Raw genomic sequence first — 23,914 nt, 5'->3', positions numbered from 1 at the left:
TTTTTGTTGTTTGTTTGTTTTTGCTCATTTGTTCGCTTTTTTAAGAGCTTCATATATATATTTTTATATATAAATTATTAGCATGTGGTTGGGGGGGCTGGGGGGGGAGGAATCGGGAGGGCGTAGGGGGGTGGTGTTGCGGGTGTGTTTCCACAGCTGCGCTGCCGGTTGGTTTTCTCCTTCCGTTTAATGGATAAGTAAATATATATATATATATATATACGGGGGCCGGTCGGGTTATACAACCGTGAGGTCGGACACGCACGCGGGGGTAAGGGGGGCGAAGGGGGGGTCACAAGTTGCTACATAAAACTGCCACGTCTATAACAGGATGTGCATGACTTAAAGTACACCGAGGAGAAGGGGGGCGAGGGGCAAGGGGGCCGCCGCGGCCTCGGGGTGGGACGGTCCCGGGGTGCGACCTCGCGGGCCCCCATCGGCGCTCCCGGTGGGGCTGGCAGGGTCCAGGGGTGGTGGCTGCTTGACGAGTCCGGGCGGTGGTGCTTCGCACCTCGTGGCCGTATCCGTCCCCTCGAGGTGTGGGAAGGCAGCCCTACACCTTGCAGGCAAGTCTCGTGGTGCTTGGCACCCAGTTGGCCGGGACCAACGCCTTGGCATCAGGCAAGAGAAGCCGTCTTTGAAGGGGTCCAGTAATGCCGCGTTTGCATCTGAAGGGATTTCGGAGATTTGGAAGCCACGCCGGAAAAGTCCCGCTTTGTTTTTCTGTCTCACTAAGCAGTATCTTACATCTAAAGTGTGTGTGTGGGGGGGGGGGAGGAGGCGTCTTGAAAAAAGGCTCTGCTGGGTTTTGCATCATGAACGTGAAGTCCTGCAATGCTTTACGCTTTTTACTTTAACATAACTTCCCTCAAAACAAAGGATGGAGCTGCTGCAGTCTTGAATTCACACCAGTCTTTGTCTTTTTGAGCTCTTTACGACGCTGGTTTCAGCCACTTCAGAGCCGTGCTGAAATCATTTGGCGTCTGTCGCTGGCGTTTCGATCCCTCCCTGTTTTCTTTTCTCCACTTTCTGCTCCCAGGATGCCATCCTCTACTTTCGTCCCATCCTCTCTTGCAGTCTGCTGCATGGTAGGATCAAGATGTGTAACTCTGCAGCTTCCCCTCCCCCGGGATTTGGCTGATTGATTGCTCCTCTTCAGAGAAAGACATGAGGATGTCGTGTTGACAGTAGGAGTCCATTTAAAGGGGTTTGTCACTTTCTTTCTTCAGGTGACTAGGATAAAGATGAACAAGGTGATTATGAGGGAGAAGACACAGGGATAAAAGATGCAGTATTGTGCACTGCCTTTTGCTAGCCTAGTCCCGCATGACAGTGCAGATTTGGAAAACCCTGCAAATCCTTCAAGGAAGAGCTGCTATCCAAAACAAAATACTGCATTTCTCTCCCAACGTGCTTCCCTGTGCACTCGCGAAAGCCTCATCCTGGCAAAAGCATGCAGCCCTTGTGAATGTTTGGTATTTTGGCACAGGTATCAGTTAGTCACAACTGCATTATCGTGTGTGAAACACGCTGGGTTTCCCCCCCTGCTGAGGACAGGAGCTGAAACCCCACAGCAACCTCTGGCCAACAGCGACCGCCCCTATGGGGCTGTGCCCCATAGCAAGCAGCCCCGCACCCAGCGTGGGGCCACGCTGGAGCCACCCACCTACAGGGAAACATGCCCCTGGCCCCCCACTTCTGCCCTCCTCGGGCCAAGGCTGGCCAGCATTATTATGTGAGCAAAGAGCATTCTGCGAGCGGGTCCGTGCACCTGTAGTAATCCTCCTGCGTGGGGAGCGGCACTCCGTGCAGAGGGTGGTGGGCGTGAAGCCACTGCTGCTGCTCCAGAGCCAGGCGCTGCAGCTCAGCTGACTGCGCGTGCATGGCCTGGAGCTGGTGTGCTGCTGACATGGGCGCAGAGAGAGACCCCGGCAGGTCCCTGTAGGGTGCAGCTGCAACCGCAAACGAGAGAATAAACGAGTTAATATAACAGCTCCGTCCTTGCCTGTGGTCCCACAGCCCAGCTGAGGCTCTACGGCACTTACTCTTCCAGCCCTGCCAACGAGCAGGACTCGCTCAGCCCCTGATACTGCAGGCCTGTCCTACGCCACGCCAGAGCTCTGTCTATCTATAATAAACCTTCGTCGGGTCTGGCAACCCCCTTGCGACCACCCTGCCCCTCGGAGCTCTGCTGATGCTCTTTAAAGGAGACCAGCAGACCCTGTGACCATTCTTACCGAAAAGCTGGTGGCGCAGCACTTCGTTCTCATGTAGGGGGTGAGGGAGAAGAGGGTTGGGGATGGTTCCAGCTGGGTACGGTATCCGAGTGAGATGCGATCCCGAGGCAAGTGGGTCAATAAGGGGGTGAACAGAGGCTGAGGCTGGGAAGAAAAAGACATCAAAAGCTCATTGTCCCATGCTTTGCAAGTCACACAGGGAAGGCGCAACAACGAAACAGACATGGAGATGGTCATTTTGTGTTAGGGGTGGAACGAATGACTTCAACGCCAGGCAACGCAGTAACATCTCCTTTTGCCTGCATTGAATTTCACACGAAGCAGTCTGGCATAGCTCTGTCCCCATATTCCTCAGGGAGAAGTACTGCTCCTTAGAGCCAATTCTGAAAGGACCTGCAAGTCTGCGCTACTCTCCCCAGTATTTTGGACTCACCGCCAGGCCTTTAATTTGTACCTGTTGCTATCTCTGAGTAGTTGTGGACGATTAGCATGGGTGTCTGTGACTCAGCTACCAGATCCCACTGACATCTCACAGTACCCCAGCAGGCACAGCACTTTTTTTTTTCTATTATATTGTAGTCTGGACTTTGCTTCCATGAGATTTGCATCACTAAACTGCTTTCACCTTGCTGTCCTGTAGGACGAGGAAATGGGACTACACCTCAGTTCCGAGGTCGGTGTCTTATTGGGAGTGCGGACGAGGCCAAACGACCACGAGGCTGACCTTCTCTGCCTGAAGATGAGGATCTGGGGCCCTCAAAGTCTTGTGTCAGCAGAATGTGGGCTTTGCCACGACAGAGGGAAGGAGTGCCAAGGGGGGGGCCGCAGGAAGCGGAGCACTGCTTTGCGCCGTCCTTACCTGCGTGTATGGCATCCTGCTGGTGGAGGTGGAGGTGGGAGTGGATGTGGGAATGCTGATGGTGATGGGGTGTCACATTGAGCATCTGCAGCCGGGCCAGAGGGTCGTTGCTGAGAGCAGCCACCCGCTCGGCATGCTGACGCTCGGCCGCCAAGCGCTCGGCGTAGGACATGTCGGGGCGCAGGGTCGGGCCGGCTGCCAGCGCCAGCCTCTCCCGCTCCAAGTGGCCCAGCCCTGGGTGGAAGGGAAAGGCAGGATGAAGGCCGGGGGCCGTCTGCAGACTCAGCCCGCCGTGGCGTGGGAATGGATCCATGGCAGCAGCCGGCACGGCGTGGAGCTGCTCCAGCTCGGCTGGCTTGACTTCAAACCCAGGCTTGAGGCGCTCGCGCAGGTCGCGGTCCCTCAGGTCTCGCTCGCGGGCTTCCCTCTCCCTCAGCTCTCGCTCCCGCGTGGCTGGGTCGCTGCTGTAGATGGCCGGCACGTTGTAGCCCAGCAGGCCCGGGTCGACGGCGCCCAGCGGCACGTAGAAAGGGTGGTTGCGGTTGCTGGGGGACATGACGTGGGGCCGGGCGTATTCGCTGAGCGTGCGGAGGGCCGGGGTGTCGGGGCCCAGGTAGGGCGGCACGGTCGCGACGGCGCTGCCCTGCTCAAAGGAGGGGCGGTGGGGGACAGGCCCGAGGGACGAGCACTCCACCGGCCGGCCCTCCTGGGCCATCTTCTGCAAGACAGAAGAGAAACAACGTCAGGGTCCCAGCGGGGAACCACCAAGGGCATCCTCGAGCGCCGGCTGTGCCCCCACCACGCCTACCACGCTCCTCTCCAGCTCCCGCTCCTTCTCCCGCTCCCGTTCCTTCTCTCGCTCTCGCTCCCGCTCCCGCTCCTTCTCTTCCCGCGCCTTCTGCTCGGCCTCTCTCCGCACTTTCTCCACCAAGTCCGCCCTTTTCTTGGCCAGCTTGGAGCCGTCCAGGGGTACGAAGTACAGGTCCGTGCGGGAGCAGGAGTTGAAGCCGCGGTCCAGGTGCTTGTTGAACCTGGGAATGAGAAGGGAAGCGTGTCGGTATGGCAGGGGGACAGGGCACGGGGACGGGGACGGGGACCCCGCTGCCCCCACCTGGCCGACTGGCTGGCATGACTTGGCACATCCACCACCTTGGGGGGTGGCGAGGGGCTGCGAGCGGGCGGCACAGGGCTCTCAGGGGGCTCGTACTCCTCCGACGGCTCCTGCTTGATCTGGGCAGCACTGAGCGGCAGCGGGGGCGGCGGGGGGGCTGGGGCAGCCATGCTCCCCGCCAGCGGTGGGGCAGGTGGGGCTGGTGAGGGGGCTTTGTAGCCACCGGCCACTGGGGAGGAGGCCACACGGTAGCCCGGGGGGGTCGCTGCCCGGAAAGGGGCAGCCGAGGAGGCTGGGGGCGAGCCTGGCTTGTAGGGCGCTGGGGGCTGGAAGGTAGGGACAGGGGAAGCCGCCCGCTTCCCATACGGGGCCACGGCCGAGGGGGGCACCGGGGGCGAGATGGTCTTGTAGGGGGCCGTGGAGGGGGAGGCCATGGTGGCGATGACGGTGGAGAGGGTGGTGGCCGCAGAGGTGACTGGAGGGCCAGCCCCGTGGGCTGGGGAGGGGGGTGGCGGTGGGGGGAAGGTGTAGGTGGCAGGACTCTGCCCCTGGGGGTGAGTGCACATGGCGGGGTAGCTTCCCTGGGAAGAGGTGGAGGAAGAGGAGGAAGAGGAAGAGGAGGAGGAAGAAGAAGAGGAGGAGGAGGAAGGAGCGGTGGCAGAGGGCGCCTGGCTGTAAGTGGCCTGGCTGTGGGGAGGGTAGAGGCGCAGCCCGTACGTGGCATGAGAAGGGTGATGGCTGTTGGACTCTAGGGCATGGGGATAGCCCCCAGAGGACTGGGGGGGGGGCGCTGCTGCTGCTGGGGAGACCCCCCCGCCGCTCCCATGGCCGTGGTGGTGCTGCTGGGGCGGCTGCTGGTGATGGGGAGACTGACTGGGGAAGGAGGCCGCGGGGTGGGAGCTGGCATTGCCCAGGGGACGGCTGTAGGGGGGTGGCCCCTGGCTCCAGACAGGCTGGGAGGGCAGCGAGGGCTGGGTGTACTTGGGGGGCTGGCTGGACACGGAGAGGCCGCTGGGTGGGGGGAAGGAGTGCCCGTAGGAGGCCGTGTAACTGGGCAGGGGCTGGGCTGGAGAGGGCTGAGGGTACTGGGCGGAGGAGCTGGAGGTTGGCAGAGATGGAGGGGCGTAGGGGTAGCGTGAGGGGGCCAGGGGTTGCGCCTTGTCCTGCCCCATGCCGTGGGGTGACGGGAGGTGCCCGCTCAGAGCCTGCCCCGCCACCCCCGGGGAGCTGGAGGCGGCCCCCACGTTGTTCAGCGGGCGCAGGGCCGGCGGGGGTGGCAGGTTGGCGGAGACGTGGGGGAAGGAAGGCGCCGAGGCCGGGGGGGCAGCCGGAGGGTTGACTGGGGACGTCTTTTGAGGGGGCAGCCCCCCAACCACCGATGCCAGGGAGATAGGGGTGGTGGGTGGCGGGTTGTGCTTGGTGCCGAGGGTCTGCTCGCGACCCCCTGATGCTGAGAGGCCCCCTGCTCCGCTGGCAATTTTGGCCCCGACCTGAACCACATTGGCCGTGGGATAGAGAGGAGCGTGGGTGGAGGAGGAGGAAGAGGAGGAGGAGGAGGAGGAGGAGGAGGAGGAGGAGGGGGCAGAAGAGGCTGCAACCGCAGAAGAGGAGGAGGTGGGTGTCTGTGGGGCTTGAGCCTGGAAAATTCGGGAGGCCTGGCCCTCTAGCTGGGAGTGGTAGGGGCCCACGGGAGGGCCCTGGGGGTGGACCTCGCCTGGGAGACCAAAGCCAGGCTCAGGTGGCCGGGCCAGGTTGTCGGGAGGGGGGGCAACCGGAGGGCTCTGGGGGAAGAGCGGAGGGTGGTGGTAGGAGTGAGACGGTCCCTGGGACAGCACGGAGGAGGAGTCGGAGTCATTCTCCACACTGCCAGGGCTGTAGACGCTGGGCGAGGTGCTCCTGTTATCCTGGTCGATGTCCCGTGGGTCGCTGCTCATCTCATCGTTGAAGCTGTGGCCATCGAGGCTGTCAACATCGGACGGGGACGGAGGACAGGGTAACTCCTGAAGCAGAACGAGGAAGGAGAAGTTATGCGGTCTCCCAGACCACACGCAACACTTAAAACTCTGACCTTCATCTGCTAGCCCTGGGACTAAAAAAGCACACGGACGGAAGGAGACTTCATCTGGTAAGGCATAAAAAGCACCAGACCTCCTGCCTCTCCCCAGAGCAGCAGCTCCAGCGCTCCCAGGCACTTCATGAGTCCCACACACCCGGGGAGGAGGTGATGCGTGTCTTGTATTCGGAGGCGCAGGTAACCGTTACAGATGAGGCTGAGAGCGCATAGAAAAGGCCCCAGCACCACCGGGAATGGGCCGTTGGCCAAGGCACAACCCAGTGCTACCACCGGGTGGCACAAAGCAGCACACACGAACAGCAAGGGGAGGTAGTGCCGCCAGCACAGCCCCTACACCCACAGTGGCTCTTCTCCTTCATGCAGGGCTTTCCTCATCACCTCCCTTCCTCGGCAAGGAGACCCGTTCCCCTTTGCCCCCCTGAGCATGTCCTCTCTCGGCCTCACTCCTTACCAGCGCTTCTGTGCTTCCAGTTCCCTGCTCCAGTTCCCTACAAGAGCCGAGGCTTCCTCCAACTGCCCGATCACTGACTCAGCCCAGCGTTGGCCTTTCAGAAAGGCCCTGCTTTAACTATGCATCACGCAGGTGTGAGCAGATTTTGCACATTTCGGGACTGGTACAACCACCACCTGCAGCCCTAAGCATCTGTGGTTTACGTTGTTCTGTGGGAGGAATAGAGGTAGAGTCCAACCTGACAGAAAGCTGCACACAGAGCCGGTGGGCGACCCAGCTCCTGCCACAGAGCCGGGGAAGGCAGGGCACGCAGCAGTCCCCCTCAGACAAGGCTAAATAAAGAAAGAGAACCTTCATCTGCTCGGTTACCACTTTTGGCGGCTTTTCTGCAGCCAGCCACACGTCACTTAGGCTCTGCCTGTGTAAGACCTGTAGAGCAAAACTTGAGTTGCCAGGGCTGCCCAGCAGCCAGAATCTCAAGCTAGGCAGGTGTGAGCAGCACAGGTAGGGCCCAGTGTGTGCCAGTAACCACTGCAGTCAGAACTCACCTCGGTTTTGGTCTTTTTGGGAGCATTGCTGTCCTCCCCCTCGCTCTCCGAGATCTCTTCCGTTCGCCCCTGCTTGCTGCCTTTGGGGGCGCAGGATTCCTCCACCCGGCCTTTCTGTAAGGGAGAGAAGGAGAACAGGGGGGTGGCAGGGCCACAGGAAAACTTCCCACCCTGACAGACCTTCCCAGCCTGCAGCAGGCGAGACACAGCCACCACGACGCCTGTGTTGCATAGCTTAGCAGACAGTGGGGCATGGACAGCAGGATGTCGTAGCGAGCCAGAGAAAGGCAAAAATCAGTATTAAAAAGGGCAGGTGATACTGAAAACTGGTTTGTAGGAAATATTGGGAAGTGCAGGGTGCTGAGGACAAAAGAAGGGCTCCCACCCATTCCAGGTAGCTAACACAGCATGGGTTGCGTAGTAGATCCCATATGGTCCGTATGGCTGGATCCCCCCCGTGCTCGCCTACTGGCTTATACTACCTTTGTCGCTTGTCGGGACTTCTCAGCTTTGCCATCGCTGCTGGAGGTGCTGACGCCGCCGGGGGAAGCTCGACCCCGTGACCTGAGCTCCTCTCGGGGCCCTGGAGTCTCTTTCTTCCGTCCACTCCGCATTGACATCTAGAGAGGGATGATCAGATCAGTCCTGCTTTGCACCTCCCTCCACTCCTGCCCTGTCTCCTAACCTCCCGAAGCCCTGAACCCATGGCCCTGGCACTCCACCATACCAAACTCATGGTCACTGTCTTTGCTGTGAACCTCAGTCCCACCCCACTGCTCCTGCTGGGTTCCCAGCTCCCTCTCCCATCCCAAGTACCGAGTCCTTGTTCTGTCGTGTCTTCATTCTTTTGGGTGCGGGACCCCCATTCTCCTTGGCCCGGTTTGATGAAAACATAAATTTTTATTGCTCCGCAGCTCCCTTCTGCTCTTCCTGGGGAGACCGAGATGGAGAAGAGCAAGTCTTCTGGAACGGAGGGCTTACACCAGCACTGCAACGAGATCCTGGTGTGTACTGAAAGGCAGACAAGGAGATGGGAGGGGAGAAAGAGTGAGTATACTGTGTGGGACATCCTTTTGTGGTTTGTTATTGAAGTATGACAAAACTATTGCTGTTTCTTTTGTTATTATTCACAGATGCAAGGATCTTTACCAAGAATGCAATAAACTTTCCCATCAGTAGGGGAAAAGATTAGGCTGCTGTCATCTCTGATTTCCAATTTCTAGGATTGATACACACAACGCAAGGCAGTCGTGATGCAACAATAACTTTTTGGAGGAAGCAGGGAGGAATGGTTATCAGTATGTTGATTTTTCCCTGAAAACATTTTAGCATTTCCATTTCCTTGTTTATTTGATCTTAAAAGAGAGAGATGATACAAAAATATAATAAGAGAATGCTTTAAAAAGATCCTAATGGCTATTTTTCTAACTTCAGAAGTCCCTTTTTGCACTCGTCGTCAGTGCATTAAGTTACACTATCACTAACTGGCCATGTGCTGTCATTAGCTAACTCTGTGTAATGAGCCCCCAAAGGTCTTTGCTGCAAAGAGTATCGTACAGCCCTGGCCTCCCCAGAGCATACGCACATGCACACATGTACCAGCCTGTTATGCAGAAAATGTGACGAGTCCTGCTCATGCTGTTCAGTGTCCAAAGTACACAAATAGGTACAAGAATACGCATTCAGCTTTGATTTTGCATGACGCAAACAGAATCAACACTGTTGAGGTTGGAGCATCTCCTTAGGCCTCCTTCCTCCCCATACACTGGGTTGTAACCAGAAATGCACAGCACATCCTTGCACTTTGCAACAGGAGGAAGATTTCCAAGCTCCCTCTGAATAAACTTGCAGATTTGTGCTGTGTCCTGAAAGCACGGATATTTAGATATTTAACACCTCATGATGCCACACAGCTCCTAGTTCAGAGTATGAAAGCACCATGATTGTGTTAGCCCGGGAATTGGGCTGGGGTGTTTCAGTACTGCTGCTACCGAAGTTGGTTTGCAAGGCTCCAGCTCAGGACCCTTTGCATTGCCCCATACGGCAGAGGTGGAACCAAAAACACTGCCCTCCCCCAGCCTGTTGTATGAGCTCCCTTACTCAGCATCTGGGATGGACAATCTGCAAGAGAATGAAATGTGTCCCATGGATGAGACATCAGGAGAACACACTCACCCACATCTTTTGGGTTATATGCTCTGCTCTGCAAGCATTTGGAATAAGTGTAAGACTACCTGAAGGCTGGGACTCCTGGAGGCCATGCCAGCTCTGAAAAGATCGGCTTCTAGCCAGCCAGTGCTGGAGTCTAGATGCGTTTCTCTCAAAAGGGAGCTGAACCCAGGGATCAAAGGAAAGGCATGGGGTGGGAAAGCCCCTGCTGCTGCTGTGCAGCCTTGCTGCTGAGCTGTGTGGCACCAGGGTCACCGCTTTCCACTGCTTCCATCTCCCTTTCTGTAAAAAGGAAGTAATTACCCTGACCTGCCTCTTATGGGGTTCCTCATCTTCCCTGGCCAGCACCGAGACACACTCATACAGAAGGTACTTGGGAAGAACGGGGGATTGTTTGTTTTAATTTCATTAATATTTTATTTGACCCTCACCATGAAAGCCACAGGGGACTCATCCAGCGTTAATTCCCCCACACAACAATTCATTAGCTTAGACCTCTTCTTTAACAGAAAAATAGTTCGCATTGCTTGAAAACTGACCTAGCGGAGACAGAGCACTCTCCCGATCCCTGTGAACTGACACCTTTTGAAGCCTTGCTTTTCTGACATAATTTGGTCTTTGGTTGCCAATTCAGCCAGTTACACTGACGCTATACCCTATTCTAGATAAGCATCTAGAATTAACATTTCTGACATGAAACAAGCACGGTAAGGTGACCCCAGCTGAACACCACCTCAGCGCACGCCATCTTGGCAGCCTGCTGGTATCGGCTCGGCTCCGACTGAATGCACAGCACTAGCAACAGCGTGTTACTGACACGTTGCTGCTCCTTATTTCACATTCAGCAGCGATGCCACTCGCAGCTCCCACTCTGGGCATTGTAACGGGGTGCAGAGGTCTCACTTTGGCTATCCAGTAGCTCCAGAACAACAATGATGGTCTTCTGTCCAGAGAAGTAAATCAGAGAAATAGTATGCAGGCAACCACTTACTGAAACTTCCCTTTTTAAAGGAAATACCAACCCAGTATTTTTCTCAGCTGCCGCATACGCAGTACCAAACAAAGCCAGAAGCAAACAGGTACATTTCAGTAGACAATAATTAATCACCTGGGCAGAAGTTTCTGCTACTTAGAGGGTTAAGGCTTTTCTAAAGCAGAACTGACCCATGCGTTATTTGGCTCAGCATAGCATCAGCTATGTCAGAGGTCAGAGCAGAGGATCACAGCGCTGCTTCTAATCTGAACGTGTGTGAAATAAAAGCAGTATGAGCCCTGACAATTAATAAAGTGGCAAAACCCAGGTTACACCTAACTCTTCCCACTACAGACGATCCCTCTAAATGCCTCATGAGTTCTTACCGCTCTGTGGTTTTGGAAAGGAAATATTTGGCAGTGGTGCTGCCCAAACGGATAACCTTTTCCTGGCCTCGTGAAGCCCTTTATAGGTTTGATTGAGTTATGAGGCACTGCGAATTGCCATTTTCTGTTTGTGTTTCACATAACCCAGCTCAGTCTGGCGCACTGCCAAGCCCCCTCCATATTCTCCTGCAAGCCCTGGTACAGCCTCCTGCACGGTCAACAGGCATCCCCCATGTGTCATCCAAAATGGATCCCACTCCTCCTCCCTGCCAGCTCCGGACGGTTCTCACCCCAGGGGGACTGTCCACATCGGGGGCTGCTCTGCTCTTGTGGGACCCGATAAACTCTGCCCTTCGCAGGCTGCAGTGCGGAGTGCCTCTTTCTTAGAAAGTCGCGTGAATGTTTGTCCCTGGTTCAGTACAGCACTTACACATTAGACTGAGGTTCTGAGCAAATAAATGTTTATAGATGGCGGCAGAAGCAGAGGAAAGGGAAACAGTACCAGTTTGTCTAGGGTGGTGTTTGGGGGCATATGGGTGTCGCCTGTTTGTCATTTACGACCCCAGCCAAGCAGGGAGACAATTTCAAGTGAGACAGGGAAGCCTGGGAGATGCCCCCAGGATCCACCCAGGGCTGAAGGGCTTTGTCACTTTGGCTGGTGCCCAACAGAAGGGTCAGCTCCAGCACAGGCAGCCCAACTGCAGGGCCCTAGTCTGCTTGAGAAGGTTAAATGCCAGCTGAGGTCCAGCTAGTCCTGCCTGGGTGTAACGGCAGGAGAAGGGAGGGCTGAAGGCTCCCAGTATCCACACCACTTAGGAAAAAAAGCTACCACAACTGTTACTTTATCAGCTTAACAAAATTAATCTGGTCTTTTAGCAGAATTAAACTGATTGTCCTCTGCAATTCATTAGCTCCCACGTTCACATCCCTGTTTTTCTCTCCCTCCTTCTCCAAAGGGACAGGTCAGCACTGGAGGGAGGAACCAGGGTGGCGAAATGAACACAGCTGCTTTGTAACACATTGCAGATGCTGGCAAGTGTCCTGAAAGTAAGATGGAATGACACCCAATGGATCCCTCAGAAGTGAGTGCCCACTGGAGCAGTATAGCCAGGGGACATGCACTCGAGGGTGGGACGTCAGCAGCTGACGCATCTTACACTGCCCAGTGAGTAGTGATCCCAGGCAACACATTTTTAATTCCTGTCCCCATTTCCCTTATCTATAAAATGAAGATTCTGAGATTTAATTGGGGTTAACAGCTACGTAGTACCTTGAAAATATAAAGTTTTACCTACAGTACTGCAGTTAGACGTCCTGACGTATGACATTTCTGAACGGCTAATTACCTGACTTCATGCTCAAACCCTGGTGTTTCAGCATAGGGCACGCAGGAGAGAGGGAAGGGAAACGGTGCTGTGTTCAGCGATAGATAGCAATAAATGAGTAGGTCAGGGTTCAGGTTGCATGTCACAGTCTTGTTGTCAATCCTCTGATATGTACGCTAAGTGTGACTCTATTGTAAAAGTGAAAATGTTTGTTTGAATTAACAGATTAGGATGCCAAAATGGTAGAATACCAAGATGGCAGTGGGCAAGTGCTTGTGGCTAATACTATCTTGGTTGTGAATATTCCCATGACTTGCATTTTTTAATTTTTTTTTATGTAGTAACTTTTGTTATGAAGAAAAATGTTTATGTGACACTGAATGAAAGGTAGTTATTGATGCAGGCATTTTTCTGTCTCCTACAGAGTAATTACAACACCTGGTTGCAGGGGCCGTGAACTCAGGCTGGAGAACAGATTAGTGAAGGAATAACATGGCAGACCTGGTCAAATAATCATGCTCCAGTTACAGTTCTTGTCCAGTGGGAGAGGTTTAACCTCATCCCTCTCTTCAACGTTACTGTGAAACTGGGGGATCCATCTTGAGCCCAGGCTGAAGGCAGTGAGCTAGCTTACAGCTTTCCCCACCCGAACCGCCAGGAGTTTTGTAACAAATCGGCTATGCTTTTCCCTGACCCTCTCCAGCCTCTCTGCCCATTTCCAGCCCCCACCTCCTGCTGCACGCTTCCCCAGCCGCCTGTACCTCTCTGCAGGCCCAGGACACTGCAATGCTCATCAGGGCAGGCAGCAGCCTGAGCTATGGTCAGCCACAGCCAACACACCAAGTGTGGTCTGCTCCTGTAGGAGACTCCCGCACACCTGCGCCCCAGGATCAATGAGCTGGGAGGGCCGTGCCCAGAGCAACTCAGAAGCGCACACCGGATGGGAGCATCGCACCACCTCTGCAGGGAGGCTTGGCAGCACTGGGTTGCATGGAAAACGTAGACTGAAATGCCACGCAACCGCCACCTGCGACGGACGTGGAAACTGCTGGTAGTGCTCAGAGTATGTGAATTCTGTATAAAAACAGAGATGGTTTTCAATTTTTGTCGTCTCCTGTAAATGAATCAGTTTTATGTTAGCAATGTACTGGAATTTCATTGCGTTCTTCTAGGTAAACTAAATTCACCAAAATATCATATAAAATGGGTCACTACAGAATGTTTTAAAATAAACTTAGCCAGTATATATAAATGCGCACTTTCAGAAACTTCATTCTCTTCCGAAGGTTAAATTACACATATTTTAATACACAATGTGAGTGAACACTCTAGGGTTTAGATCTACCTACGTATGTCTACAATAATACCTCCCATACGAAGCTGGAGCTCAACCTCAGCCAACAGGTTTGGCCCTTGTGTTTCATAACAACAGTACTTGTTGACAAATTCACTTGTCACGCCACTGTAAAATAGTAAATGAAAATTAAAATGCTCCCGTTTCAAGAAATGATGCCAGATAAGAGTGCTAAAAGATAAACTTTCATAGTGCCTCCAGCCTAAGGAGATAAAGCCAGTTTACTTTTTATTGAGTCTACATTAATATTTTCTTTTCTTAATCCTGCGCAACCATGAGGTGTTAAAATGTTAGCTTGAGCATGAAAGCTGTAATTCTGGAACTTCCATTCAATGAAAAACGTATCTGAGAATAAAAAACATTTTCTGATGAGCAGAGTGTAATAGATGAAAACAATTAGAGCTAGAGTGAGGTAATAAATAATAAAAACATTCATGCATTTAACAATAGCTTAATTTACAGTATAGAAGAGGATATTAATTTTTGCAAAAGCAACTGAAAATAAAATTTGATTCACTAAATGAAGGTTGGATGTACTAAAGAAGGTTACATTAATCGTAAAATGATTCCTGAGGGCACACTAAAATGACTGTAAGTATGCAACAGATTTACTTCAAAATCTCAGTAGAATTATACAGCCTCCCCAGAGGAGGGACTCTGGATCACTTGGAGATACAGGCTGGCAGAGGCCAGTGGAGGACCACAAAATGCAACATTGGAAGCGGGATGGAGGCCAACACGTGACTCAGAGAAAGGACACACCACACTCTCCATGTTCATTATTTTAGGAAGTGTAGCACCTTCTGTATTTGCAATGCCTGAGTAAACCTTATCTGTGGAACTGTTTAAGGGTCTACCGTAACAAATTACCTCCCGCTCTCTCTATATAAATTTCCCTTTACTAAGGAATGCAAAGTAAAACATTCAAAGACATCGGAGGCCAGCTGCCCAGGGACAGAGAAGATTTCAGGTGGAAGGGACTTCTGGAGGCCTCTGCTCCAAACCCCTGCTCACAGAGGGGATGGGCTGGCACCAAATCTAGATGGGGTTGCTCAGGGCTTTCTCCAGGCAAAGAGTGCAGCTTCCCCAGCTGACCTGGGACACCCATTCCAGTGCTGAAATACCCTTGGAGGCAGGGGAAGGGGTTCCTTATGTTCAGCTATAAATTCCTTGTTGCAGCTTGTGACCATGGCTCCACGCACCGTAGTTCCAAACTGCTGGTACATGGAAGTTATCCACCTGTTGACCTATCATGGTTCCAAACTTCTGCTGCAAGTCTTTACTGAGGGGGATTGCTGATAACTTGGCAGCTGCAGGACATACATAAGAACACAGCCATACCATCCATCCAACCCTTCCGGAACAGGGCAATGAATGTCAAGCATGGTCACTCCTTTCTGCAAAGACATATATTGTTCTGAAGCTGGCAGAGGGAGGCCCGGGCCAGGATATGACTCTCTGCTCAGACCCTCAGTCCCAGGCAAACTAGTCAGTGTGGAGGAGAGCCAGAGAAAAGCTCAGGAGATAAAAGGATCAAACTCTGTAAATGGATTTGAATGAATGAAGTGCTGAAAGTATCAGTATAGATGGAAGAAAGGATGAGAGCTGACTGTGGAGAACTGTAGAAGGATTTTCCAGGAGGAGTGACTGGGCAAATAAATGGCATGTGAACTTCCATCTAGGCAAATATAAAGCAATGTACACGGAGAAAAAAACAACGCCATCTCCACATATAAAATGACGGACTCTGAACTGAGCAGTGCCACTCAAAAGTGATACCCTTAGGGTATGAGAGGCAGATCCATGAAAATATCACCTTGGCATTCAGCAGCCATCAAGAGAGCAAAGTACATGGTAGAAATTCCTGGGAAATGAACTGAAAACAAAACAGAGAATGCCATTGTGCACTTGCATAAACCCAGGGTTTTCTCATATCTTGAAACATGCATGCAGTTCTGCTCTTTCCACGGAAACTAGAAAGGGCAATGAAAAGGCATGACTGAGTGAGCTAGACTGAGTGAGCTAAACATCTTTGTCCAGAAAAAAAGGTTACTGAGAATGTGATCAAGGTCTGTAAAGCCACATATGAAAAGTAATGAAAAGTAGAGGTTGGTTATGAAATATTCACTGTCTTTTCCATTACAAGAACTGAGGACCATCAAATAGCGCTATGAAGTTCAAAACAGAAAGAGATTGTTCTTCTTGAAATGAACGGTTGACTGCATAATTTCTCATCAAAGGACATCGTCAGTGCCATAAGTTTGCATGGACTCAAGGGGAGACTGGAGAGTTTCATGCAAGAGGGAATAACTGGAAATGGCTGGAAGCTGTAGGAGTATCAGAGGAAAATAGCACATAAACTTGCCTTAACTTACACTTTTTCCTAGGTATTTGACGGTGACCACTGCTGGAGCAGTGGGCTCTGGATGAAGCGATCATTGGTATTTTTTTAAAAAGTTCAGCAGCAGTAAGAGCTAAGTGATACACCGAGGAGAAGCAACAAACACATCTGCCGTAAGAACTTCTGCTCATCAGTAGGGAATGCCGAAGAGGAGAGGGATGTATTAATCACTGGAGAGCTATAGGGAGCACTGTTACTTTGGAGGCATCAGGCAAGTAGCATCAAGCAATGAGTAAAAAAGTATTAACGCCAAGGGGCACTGGACTTGTAAGACATCCCCTGGTAGCCCACGTAATCCTTTGGTCACCCAGCACCAGGGAAGATGAAAGTGGATTACAGAAGGTACAGAAAGCAGTTTCCAGAATGCTGAGGGACACAAAGAGTCTCTCTGTTACGTGCAAGACCTATAAAGACATTAATTTATTAACAGAACAATATAAAAGCTGAGGAGATGCAATTATTGTCTGCAAAACAACAAAAATTAAACGCAAGGTAGTTAGAAGGGGTACTTAAGCTAAGGGAGAAGGTTGGTATAAGAACCAACGGGTATAAAAAAGCCACCGACAATTTTAAGATGGAAATTAGAAGACTTGGACATTTGGTGAAGCTCTGAAACAGCTTTCCCTAGAGCGTAACAAAGGCAAAATAAAATCTTTATTATTAACAAATACACCTTTTTGATTCTCTGCTTCTAGGAGTTTGTGACCAACAGCGAAGCCAACGTAACAGCCATTTGTGCAAAGGCCAAGGCACTGAACAGGAAGAAGACGGGCAGATGATGCAGAAGGGAGGGAGAGAAATAGGGCCAAGGAGATGGGCACACGAAGAGTTGTACAGCAGGCCTGAGACAATGATAAGCTTTGAGTCACTCCCTTGCTTGGGATCCCACAGCTTGTCCTCGGTCTACAGAACTAGCCAAGTGAGATGATCCTGCCCTCGCTGTAGGGCTGAGAGAAGGGAAACCCAACAGTGTGTCACAGGAATGTTTACAAGGGAAAAGATCTCCGGAGGTCTCCACCCAAGCCCGCTGTTCATACCAAAGTGCAAAGCTACATGAGGTTGTCATGAACATCTCAGAGAAGAGCTTCCACAGCCCCCCTGGAAACCTGTGCAAGCACTGAACCACCCTTGGGAGGGAAGTAGAGATTTTTGACTTATGTATATCACCAAGTTCATGGTGAACAATGGCTTTAGTTCTTATGATTTTATAAAATCACAAAACATGATGATTATGGCTGAGTCAAGGTCATGATACAACAAAATACTTGAAATCACAAACATCTAGAACTCTCCCTGATCCACAAAGAATTTGAAGCAACCAATTCGTGCCAAAATGCTGCCATCTACAGATACATAATCTGCCTTACAGAACCACAGATCTAGGCCTCCACCTTTCAAGTGGCCAGCTGAACCTGTAGGCATGGTTTTTACCGGATTAAGCCCAGACTGGACTGCCAGGGGAAAAGGCACGATGGCAAGTGAAACCACTGCCCGAGATATTTTTAATGCCTGGAGTAATCTCTGTAAAGCAGCGCTTGACAACCTGTGGGCTGAAACTTGGTGCACAGCTATGGCATAGCATGACCTGTCCTGTCAAAAAGACCTTGTGCGTGGATCCACTGCCAAAAAGTAAGTACCCCAGAGCTCACCCCTGAGAGACAACACAGAACATGGTAGCTGGTGAAGGCATCGGCTGAACAAAGTTTGCAGAAACATGGGTAAAGTTTACAGGTGGTGCTGAGGCAGGTTATACAGTAAATGATGGATTGGAAACTCTGGCACAAACCAGTCAGCATTACTGTGGCAATAAGGTTGCACAGAAGGCAAGCATTTTAATTATGGAAGATTTTTACATGCAGAACAGAAGAACGTAGAATGCTTTCAAGGATGAAGATTCAAGGATAAACAGAAACACTGAATAGGCCTTGTAATTAACAACTGATAGCAAAATGAACACGAGTTCCCAGCACAAGACTTCTAAGGGAGCCGTTCCTGAATGAATGATATCCACCAGTGCATAAAGACAGGAATATTCTTCAAGAACTGGAATAGAGAGACGATTTTTACCTGACTATATACAGGATTGGCGGGACCATTATGGGAGTAGTGTGTGCAGTTTTAACCTGCATACTTCAGAAAGGATGCTGACAAATTGAAAACTTCCTAAAAAGAACAATAAGGAAGATATGAGGTCTGATAACTCCACTCCCCCTTCACAATAAGAGCTTTAAGAAGCTCAGTATATTTAGCTTATCAGAGAAAAGGTTAAAAGGTGATAACCATGGCCTAGGAGTGTTACAAAGGAAGAAGATTTCTGATAGCAGAGGGCTCTTTAATCTGCAAGCCAAAGACTCCAGATCCAATGGATAAGAGCTGAAGCTAGACAAATTCCACACAGAAATAGTGTAAAATATGAAAAGTGGGATAGATTAATCACTTGAAAAACTTGCATAGGGATCTATCATAACACTGGAAGTCTTTAATGAAGGTTTTTGCTTTTTTTTCTCTAAAAAAATGTTCCAACATTTTTTTGAAAAAACCTCCAGGTGACATTCCCTACCTTGTTCTGTGCAGGGGAGAGGACCAGCCAACTAACCAGAACAGCTTTTCTAATGTTGAAATCATTAGAAGCCATAGAGAGGTTGAGCAGGAGCTGGTCCTGGGTGAAACCGTACTTTGAAAGCAACAGTTGAACAACATCTAAGGAAAGCCTGACAGATAATCATGATTGGATAAACCACTGTTCGTAGAGAGTGGACTGTCTTAATGAGGCTGGTAAACTCTGAATAATTCTGAGGAAAATCACTTCACCATCATCACTTCATCGGTTGCACAGCCTGAAAGAAAAACAGTAATGTACCCAATATGCTATCCTATAGATATACTTTATATCCAATACACTATCCTATAGATACGCTTTATATCCAATACACTACACTATATATATTCTAGTTACAATTTAATACACAATACATTATGATGCATATCTTCTGTGATATATATACTACTATATATATACTGTGATACATATACATAAACAAATATATACGTATATATGTGTGTGCGCATCAGTATATACGACCAGCTGCACAAGGAGAGAGATGAAGGTTGTTCAAACGTAACCTTCGCTTAAATGATCTATAACACAGAGAAGCCTTGTGGAAGAAACAGGGTATCACCAAGTGCCTTGCGAGGCAGGGAAGTACATGACTAAAATTTTCCAGCTAAACTGATCTATGATGAACGATGTCACCAGGGCAAGAGACATGAAGATTGAAAGCCGCCAGTTACCCTTCCCTCAGCAAAGCCCAGCCGGAACATCATTGGCTAAAATTGCTCAGAGAAGATATTGCAGTTACCCTTTGGTTTGCAGGTGAAAATACTGCCACAACAATCAATCAAACATTGATACTTTTACAGGAGACAATAACAAGTCTGTGTTTGCTGCCACAACAAACACCAAAAACAGATTGTAAGAAATTTCTGCGGGAGCATCACCAGAACTGGAAGGACGGCAATGCTTCTGAAGGGGTCATTTCCTCACAATATTGACTTGCGTGAAACTTTTAGCATATGCCAAAATCCTCTTCCCCAAGAGCGCTAAGCCCAAATTACCCACCCAGACTAAAGCAAAGGTGAAGCTCAAACCACTTGAGCAGGAAACATCCCCTTCCACTGCGTCATTCTCCATGCACCTCACATGGAGGATACGGGCTGTAGGCCCACAACTGCCCGCTGCGCGACTGGAAGGACAAAGAGATCCTTCAGTGTTCACCGTGACACCAAGAACAATGGGGCATGCACCTGAGCAACCTGGCAACAGGTACACGTCTGGGGGCCACCACAGCTTCAGTAACTCGGGCAAGGCATTGAAATGGAGCACCTCATGTTCAAGCTGACCCCGCCTGGAGTGCTGCGTTCAGCTCTGGGGCCCCCAGCGCAAGATGATCAAGGGGCTGGAGCACCTCTCCTACGAAGACAGGCTGAGGGAGTTGGGGTTGTTCAGCCTGAAGGTGAGAAGGCTCCAGGGAGACCTTCCAATACCTAAAGGGGGCCTGTAAGAAATCTGAGGAGGGACTCTTTGTCAGGAAGTGTAGCGATAGGACAAGAAGTAATGGCTTTAAGCTAAAAGAGGGTAGGTTTAGATTAGATGTAAGGGGGAAATTATTCTCCATGAGGGTGGTGAAACACTGAAACGGGTTGTCCAGAGAAGCTGTGGCTGCCCCATCCCTGGAAGTGTCCAAGGCCAGGCTGGATGGGGCTTTGGGCAACCTGTCGAAGTGGATGGTGTCCCTGCCCATGGCAGGGGGGTTGGAATTAGGTGATCTCTAAGGTCTGTTCCAACCCAAACCATTCTATGGTAAGTTAAAACATTCACGGTGACCAGACTCGGGCAGTGATCTCATGAACTAATTCTGCAGAGAATACATACCCAAGGTGTAGCTCACGCAGTAGTTAAGACAATGACTTTTTCAGAGACAATGACTTTTTCAGAGTCATTAAGACAATGACTTCTTCACTTTTAAACATACTCTGAACTTGTGTTACCTTCTCCTTAGCATTACCAGCCCTTAAGAAATTTATAAAGCATTACTGCTCTGTACTTCAATAGCAACAATCCTCAGGAAGTAAAGATGGAAGAGACGAACTGATAAATGCAGGAAATATAGTTGATACTTCCATAGCAACTCCTAATGGAGGAAGAAGGAAGTCAAGAAAATCCACCAGAGACAAGAAAATGGTTTATTTGTTCAAAAGAGAACACTGCTGGGAGAGAGAAAAAACAGAACTGGGGAAGATACAGACTGACGAAGGAGGGAAACAGATTCTCATAAGAAAAGGCAGTTACCCAAAAAGAAAAAAAAAAAAAAGATTGGGTAAATGTGCAGGTAGATATTTAAGGAGGGGCAGTGTTGAATAAATGTTCAGACATTGCAGAGACTGCATTTGCAAAGTTATTACAACCCAGATCCAGCAAATAAATAATCCTTCCCTACACAGCTCCAAATTCCACAGTGGCTGCTCCCCTGGATTCCACCTCCATCCACCAGAAAAATGCTGATGAACGTGAGAAAGATCAAGTAGGAACCAGGAAAGCATATATATGGACTGACAGAGGATGAACTTTGGGAAGAACAAAACCTGCCTCATCCATTCCAGCTACACATAAAGGCTCACCATCTTGAAGAAATGTACTGATCAGGTTGCTCTTTAGCACACAGATTCTGCTATGCTACAGTTCCTTGCACGCCCAGTTTTATTTTGGAATACAAGTATGCCCACATGAAAACTTGATTGTGATTCCTTCCGCAGACAAACGCGAAGGTGAGAATGCAAGAACCTTTCAGAAGTATCCAAGGGGTACAAAATCTGGGGCAGGAGGTAAATTCATATGAAAAGACATAAAGGCAGGCCACTGCAGCAGGTTATACCTGTTGCTCTCCTTCATTAGAATTCACTGCACATTTAATTTTCAAATGTTTGAAAGGGTTTTATTGTTTCCAGCACGAAACACGGTACCATAAATTCACTTCTTCACAGCCATACTTGAAAAGCTCCACCGTGAATCACAATTAGAAAAGTCCGTTTTGAAAGACCATACTACTCCCAAGAAACTGGGAGAACGCACAAACAATTGGTTATGCAGTCACCACCAACAAACGTAAAAACAACCTGGCCAAGAGCAGGGAAAGACGGATGAAATTCATTCTGCCAAACAATCTGACCATTCACATTTGCAAGTGTCCCATCCATGGGCAATGATCTTGGAGCTTCAGCCCCTCCACTCCCTCAAAGGTGCATGTACAGCAATGGCAGAGATGCACTACACCCTTGAGCTTCGAAGAACGGAGGGTCTAGCTTTCAACTCAAACAACTGTGGGATTTGTGTTCATGCAACTGAGGTAACTGTGCAGGCATTTGGGTGATGCACTGACACGGACACGTTGTTCCTTGGGGGAAGTCAGGACTGAACTCTGAACTGACCTGCATATAGGATGAAGGACATATAACCACGCTCCACCATTCGGCTGGACACAAAATGAATGGCATATCTAACTCCTTCTCTGCTCTCTTGCTATACACCTTATGGTAATGGCCTACTACTTTCACCTCACTCTTTCAGTGCTAGAAAGCACCGAGGTTCCCATGCAATCCACCCCGTACCACAGCCCAGGAGAGATAATAAAAACAGATCTGAATGGCTGGCTGGACAGGGAGATGCTGTTCACCAAGAGACACAGGACTGCAAAACAGACTGTGCAAACAAAAGAGATGCGTGCCAGTAGCCATACTGACAACCAACTTATTGCAGAAGTCATGGCAGCCACAGCGCAGCACTGAGAGAAATGCAGATGAAGACGCTGCCTCTTTCAAAAGCAACTTCAGAAACATAACGCGGCTATCGGCAGATCTCAACTGCAAGCAAAAGCAACACACAAAGTGATGCCACAGTGACCAAATGGCTGCCACTTAACAGCACAGCGGCCACTTGGCAAAATACGGCTGGGCAACAGCCACCAAAGCTTCGCAAACCAGCAACCTCCCGACGCCAGCAGAGCGCAACGGCTCAATGGCACAGCCAGAAGGACAGCACGGGAAATACAGCAGACAGTTCTCCCCGAGCCCTGAATTGCAACTGAACGGCCAACCCAACACACTGGAGGGATCCCGAATGCCACTGCGATGCCACCCGCTTGGACTGGCCTTGCCTGCTCCCTGGTCCCCATGCTTTTCCCTGTGAGTTTCAGGGGAGAGGGCAGCGGGTCCCCAGGCGGAGGATGGCATGGCCGGGGGGAATGCTATCGGTGCACGCCTAAGACTCAGGGAGGGAGCAGACACACTCCGCAGCACAGATTCCCCACTCAGACCCCGACGCAAGCACCGTGTCCGAGCCTCATTGCTGCCTGCTCCCCGGCTGCACCTGGGCGCGAGGGGGACAATACGCGGCTCCCCCGGAGGAGGGAATTTCGCCGAGATTCTTCGGGGCTGGCAGCAGCGGAGCTTGCCCAGGAGGCAGCGAGTGGGCTGACTCCCTTCCAGCATTGTTTCATTTTCATTCCCGCACCGTGCTGGGCCGCAAACCCCCAAACTCCGGCGTCTCCTCCCGCTGCCCGCGCCCACCGCCCCGGGGGCACCGGCGGCCCCGGCCCCCGCCGAACTTTCTGCGGCAGGGAACGGAGGGAAGGGAAGGGGGGGGGGGGGCTCGGCGGGGGGTGTCCCCGCCCCGGGACCCCCGCGGTGGGCACTGAGCTCTCCCCCCCCCCCCGGCGCCGCTCCGGAGGCGAGGCCGGCCAAGGAAAACAAGCCCCGGGCTGGGGCTGGGGCTGGGGCCGGGGCCGGGCAGCGCCCCCCGGTGATTTACGATCGTTCCCGGCGCCGTCCGGGGGACGAGCCCCGGCGGGGAGCGGGCTGCGGCCGCCGCCCCCCCGGGAACCACCGCGCCCCGGGGCGCCCCGGAACCGTCGCCGCCCGCCGCCCGCATCCACGGCGGGGCAGCGCCATGGACCGACCGCCATCAGCCCCCCAACTTTGCCGTTCGCCCCCCGAATCGCCGTGCGGAGGGAGGGAGGGAAGGGGGGGGACCGGGGGGGGGGTGGGGGGGGGGGGTACGGGGACACCCGCGGAGGAACGCAGCGAGCGGGGGGAAAATGACAAGCGGCGCGGGAGTGGCCGTGAGCGGGCGAGGGACTCACCGGCGGCTCCGGAGGGGAGGTCGAATGAAGGGAGGAATGGAGGAGGAGAGGAGCGGGGGGAAGGGATTTAAACGCTGCTCCCCCCCCCCTTTTTTTTTTTTTTTTTTTTTTTTTTTTTTTTATCCTCCCTCCTCCTCCTTCTCCGCGCTCCCTCGCTCTCTCTCCTGCCTCCGGAACAACGGCTGGGGCGCAGGGGCAGCGGCTCCGAGGGGGTGCGGCGGAGCTCGGCGGCGGCGGCTCCCCCCCCCCCCCTCCCGCCCCAAAGCCCCGCGGCTCTGTCGCCCCCCGTCCCGCAGCCCGCTCTCAGGCGCTGCCGCCCGCGCCCCGCCGCC

The 23,914-nt window shown here is 51.7% G+C and overlaps 3 protein-coding genes across 5 annotated transcripts in view; 2 read left to right on the top strand and 1 right to left on the bottom strand.

Moving 5' to 3' along the window:
• PHB2 (prohibitin 2) overlaps window positions 1–23,914 on the top strand; it is a 171,761-nt gene that overhangs the window by 27,168 nt on the left and 120,679 nt on the right. The gene's annotated exons all lie outside the window — the stretch shown is intronic.
• Window positions 169–23,914, bottom strand: ATN1 (atrophin 1). Of its 2 annotated transcripts, XM_080553776.1 has the most exons (10): window positions 23,583–23,914; window positions 8,097–8,291; window positions 7,763–7,900; window positions 7,281–7,394; window positions 4,208–6,207; window positions 3,905–4,127; window positions 3,097–3,814; window positions 2,238–2,381; window positions 1,772–1,952; window positions 169–1,233 (listed from the first exon to the last, which is right to left on the bottom strand). In XM_080553776.1, exons 2-10 carry the CDS (start codon window positions 8,172–8,174, stop codon window positions 1,200–1,202), a joined length of 3,630 nt encoding a protein of 1,209 aa, XP_080409902.1. In that variant the 5' UTR covers window positions 8,175–8,291; window positions 23,583–23,914; the 3' UTR covers window positions 169–1,199. The 2 variants fall into 2 exon arrangements, with proteins under 2 accessions (XP_080409902.1, XP_080409903.1); XM_080553777.1 differs by lacking the exon at window positions 23,583–23,914 and having other exon boundaries at window positions 8,097–8,138.
• Window positions 8,302–23,576, top strand: LOC308177159 (uncharacterized protein). Its single transcript, XM_080553982.1, has 2 exons — window positions 8,302–11,973; window positions 12,558–23,576. The coding sequence occupies exon 2, from the start codon at window positions 22,573–22,575 to the stop codon at window positions 23,539–23,541; it is 969 nt and encodes a 322-aa protein (XP_080410108.1). The 5' UTR covers window positions 8,302–11,973; window positions 12,558–22,572; the 3' UTR covers window positions 23,542–23,576.

The sequence above is a fragment of the Anser brachyrhynchus genome (genome assembly GCF_964034855.1).
Source record: "Anser brachyrhynchus genome assembly, chromosome: 1".
In the NCBI taxonomy this organism is placed as follows: domain Eukaryota; kingdom Metazoa; phylum Chordata; class Aves; order Anseriformes; family Anatidae; genus Anser; species Anser brachyrhynchus.
Note: the sequence above shows the minus strand (reverse complement) of the source record. Positions and strands in the feature narration are given on the sequence as shown.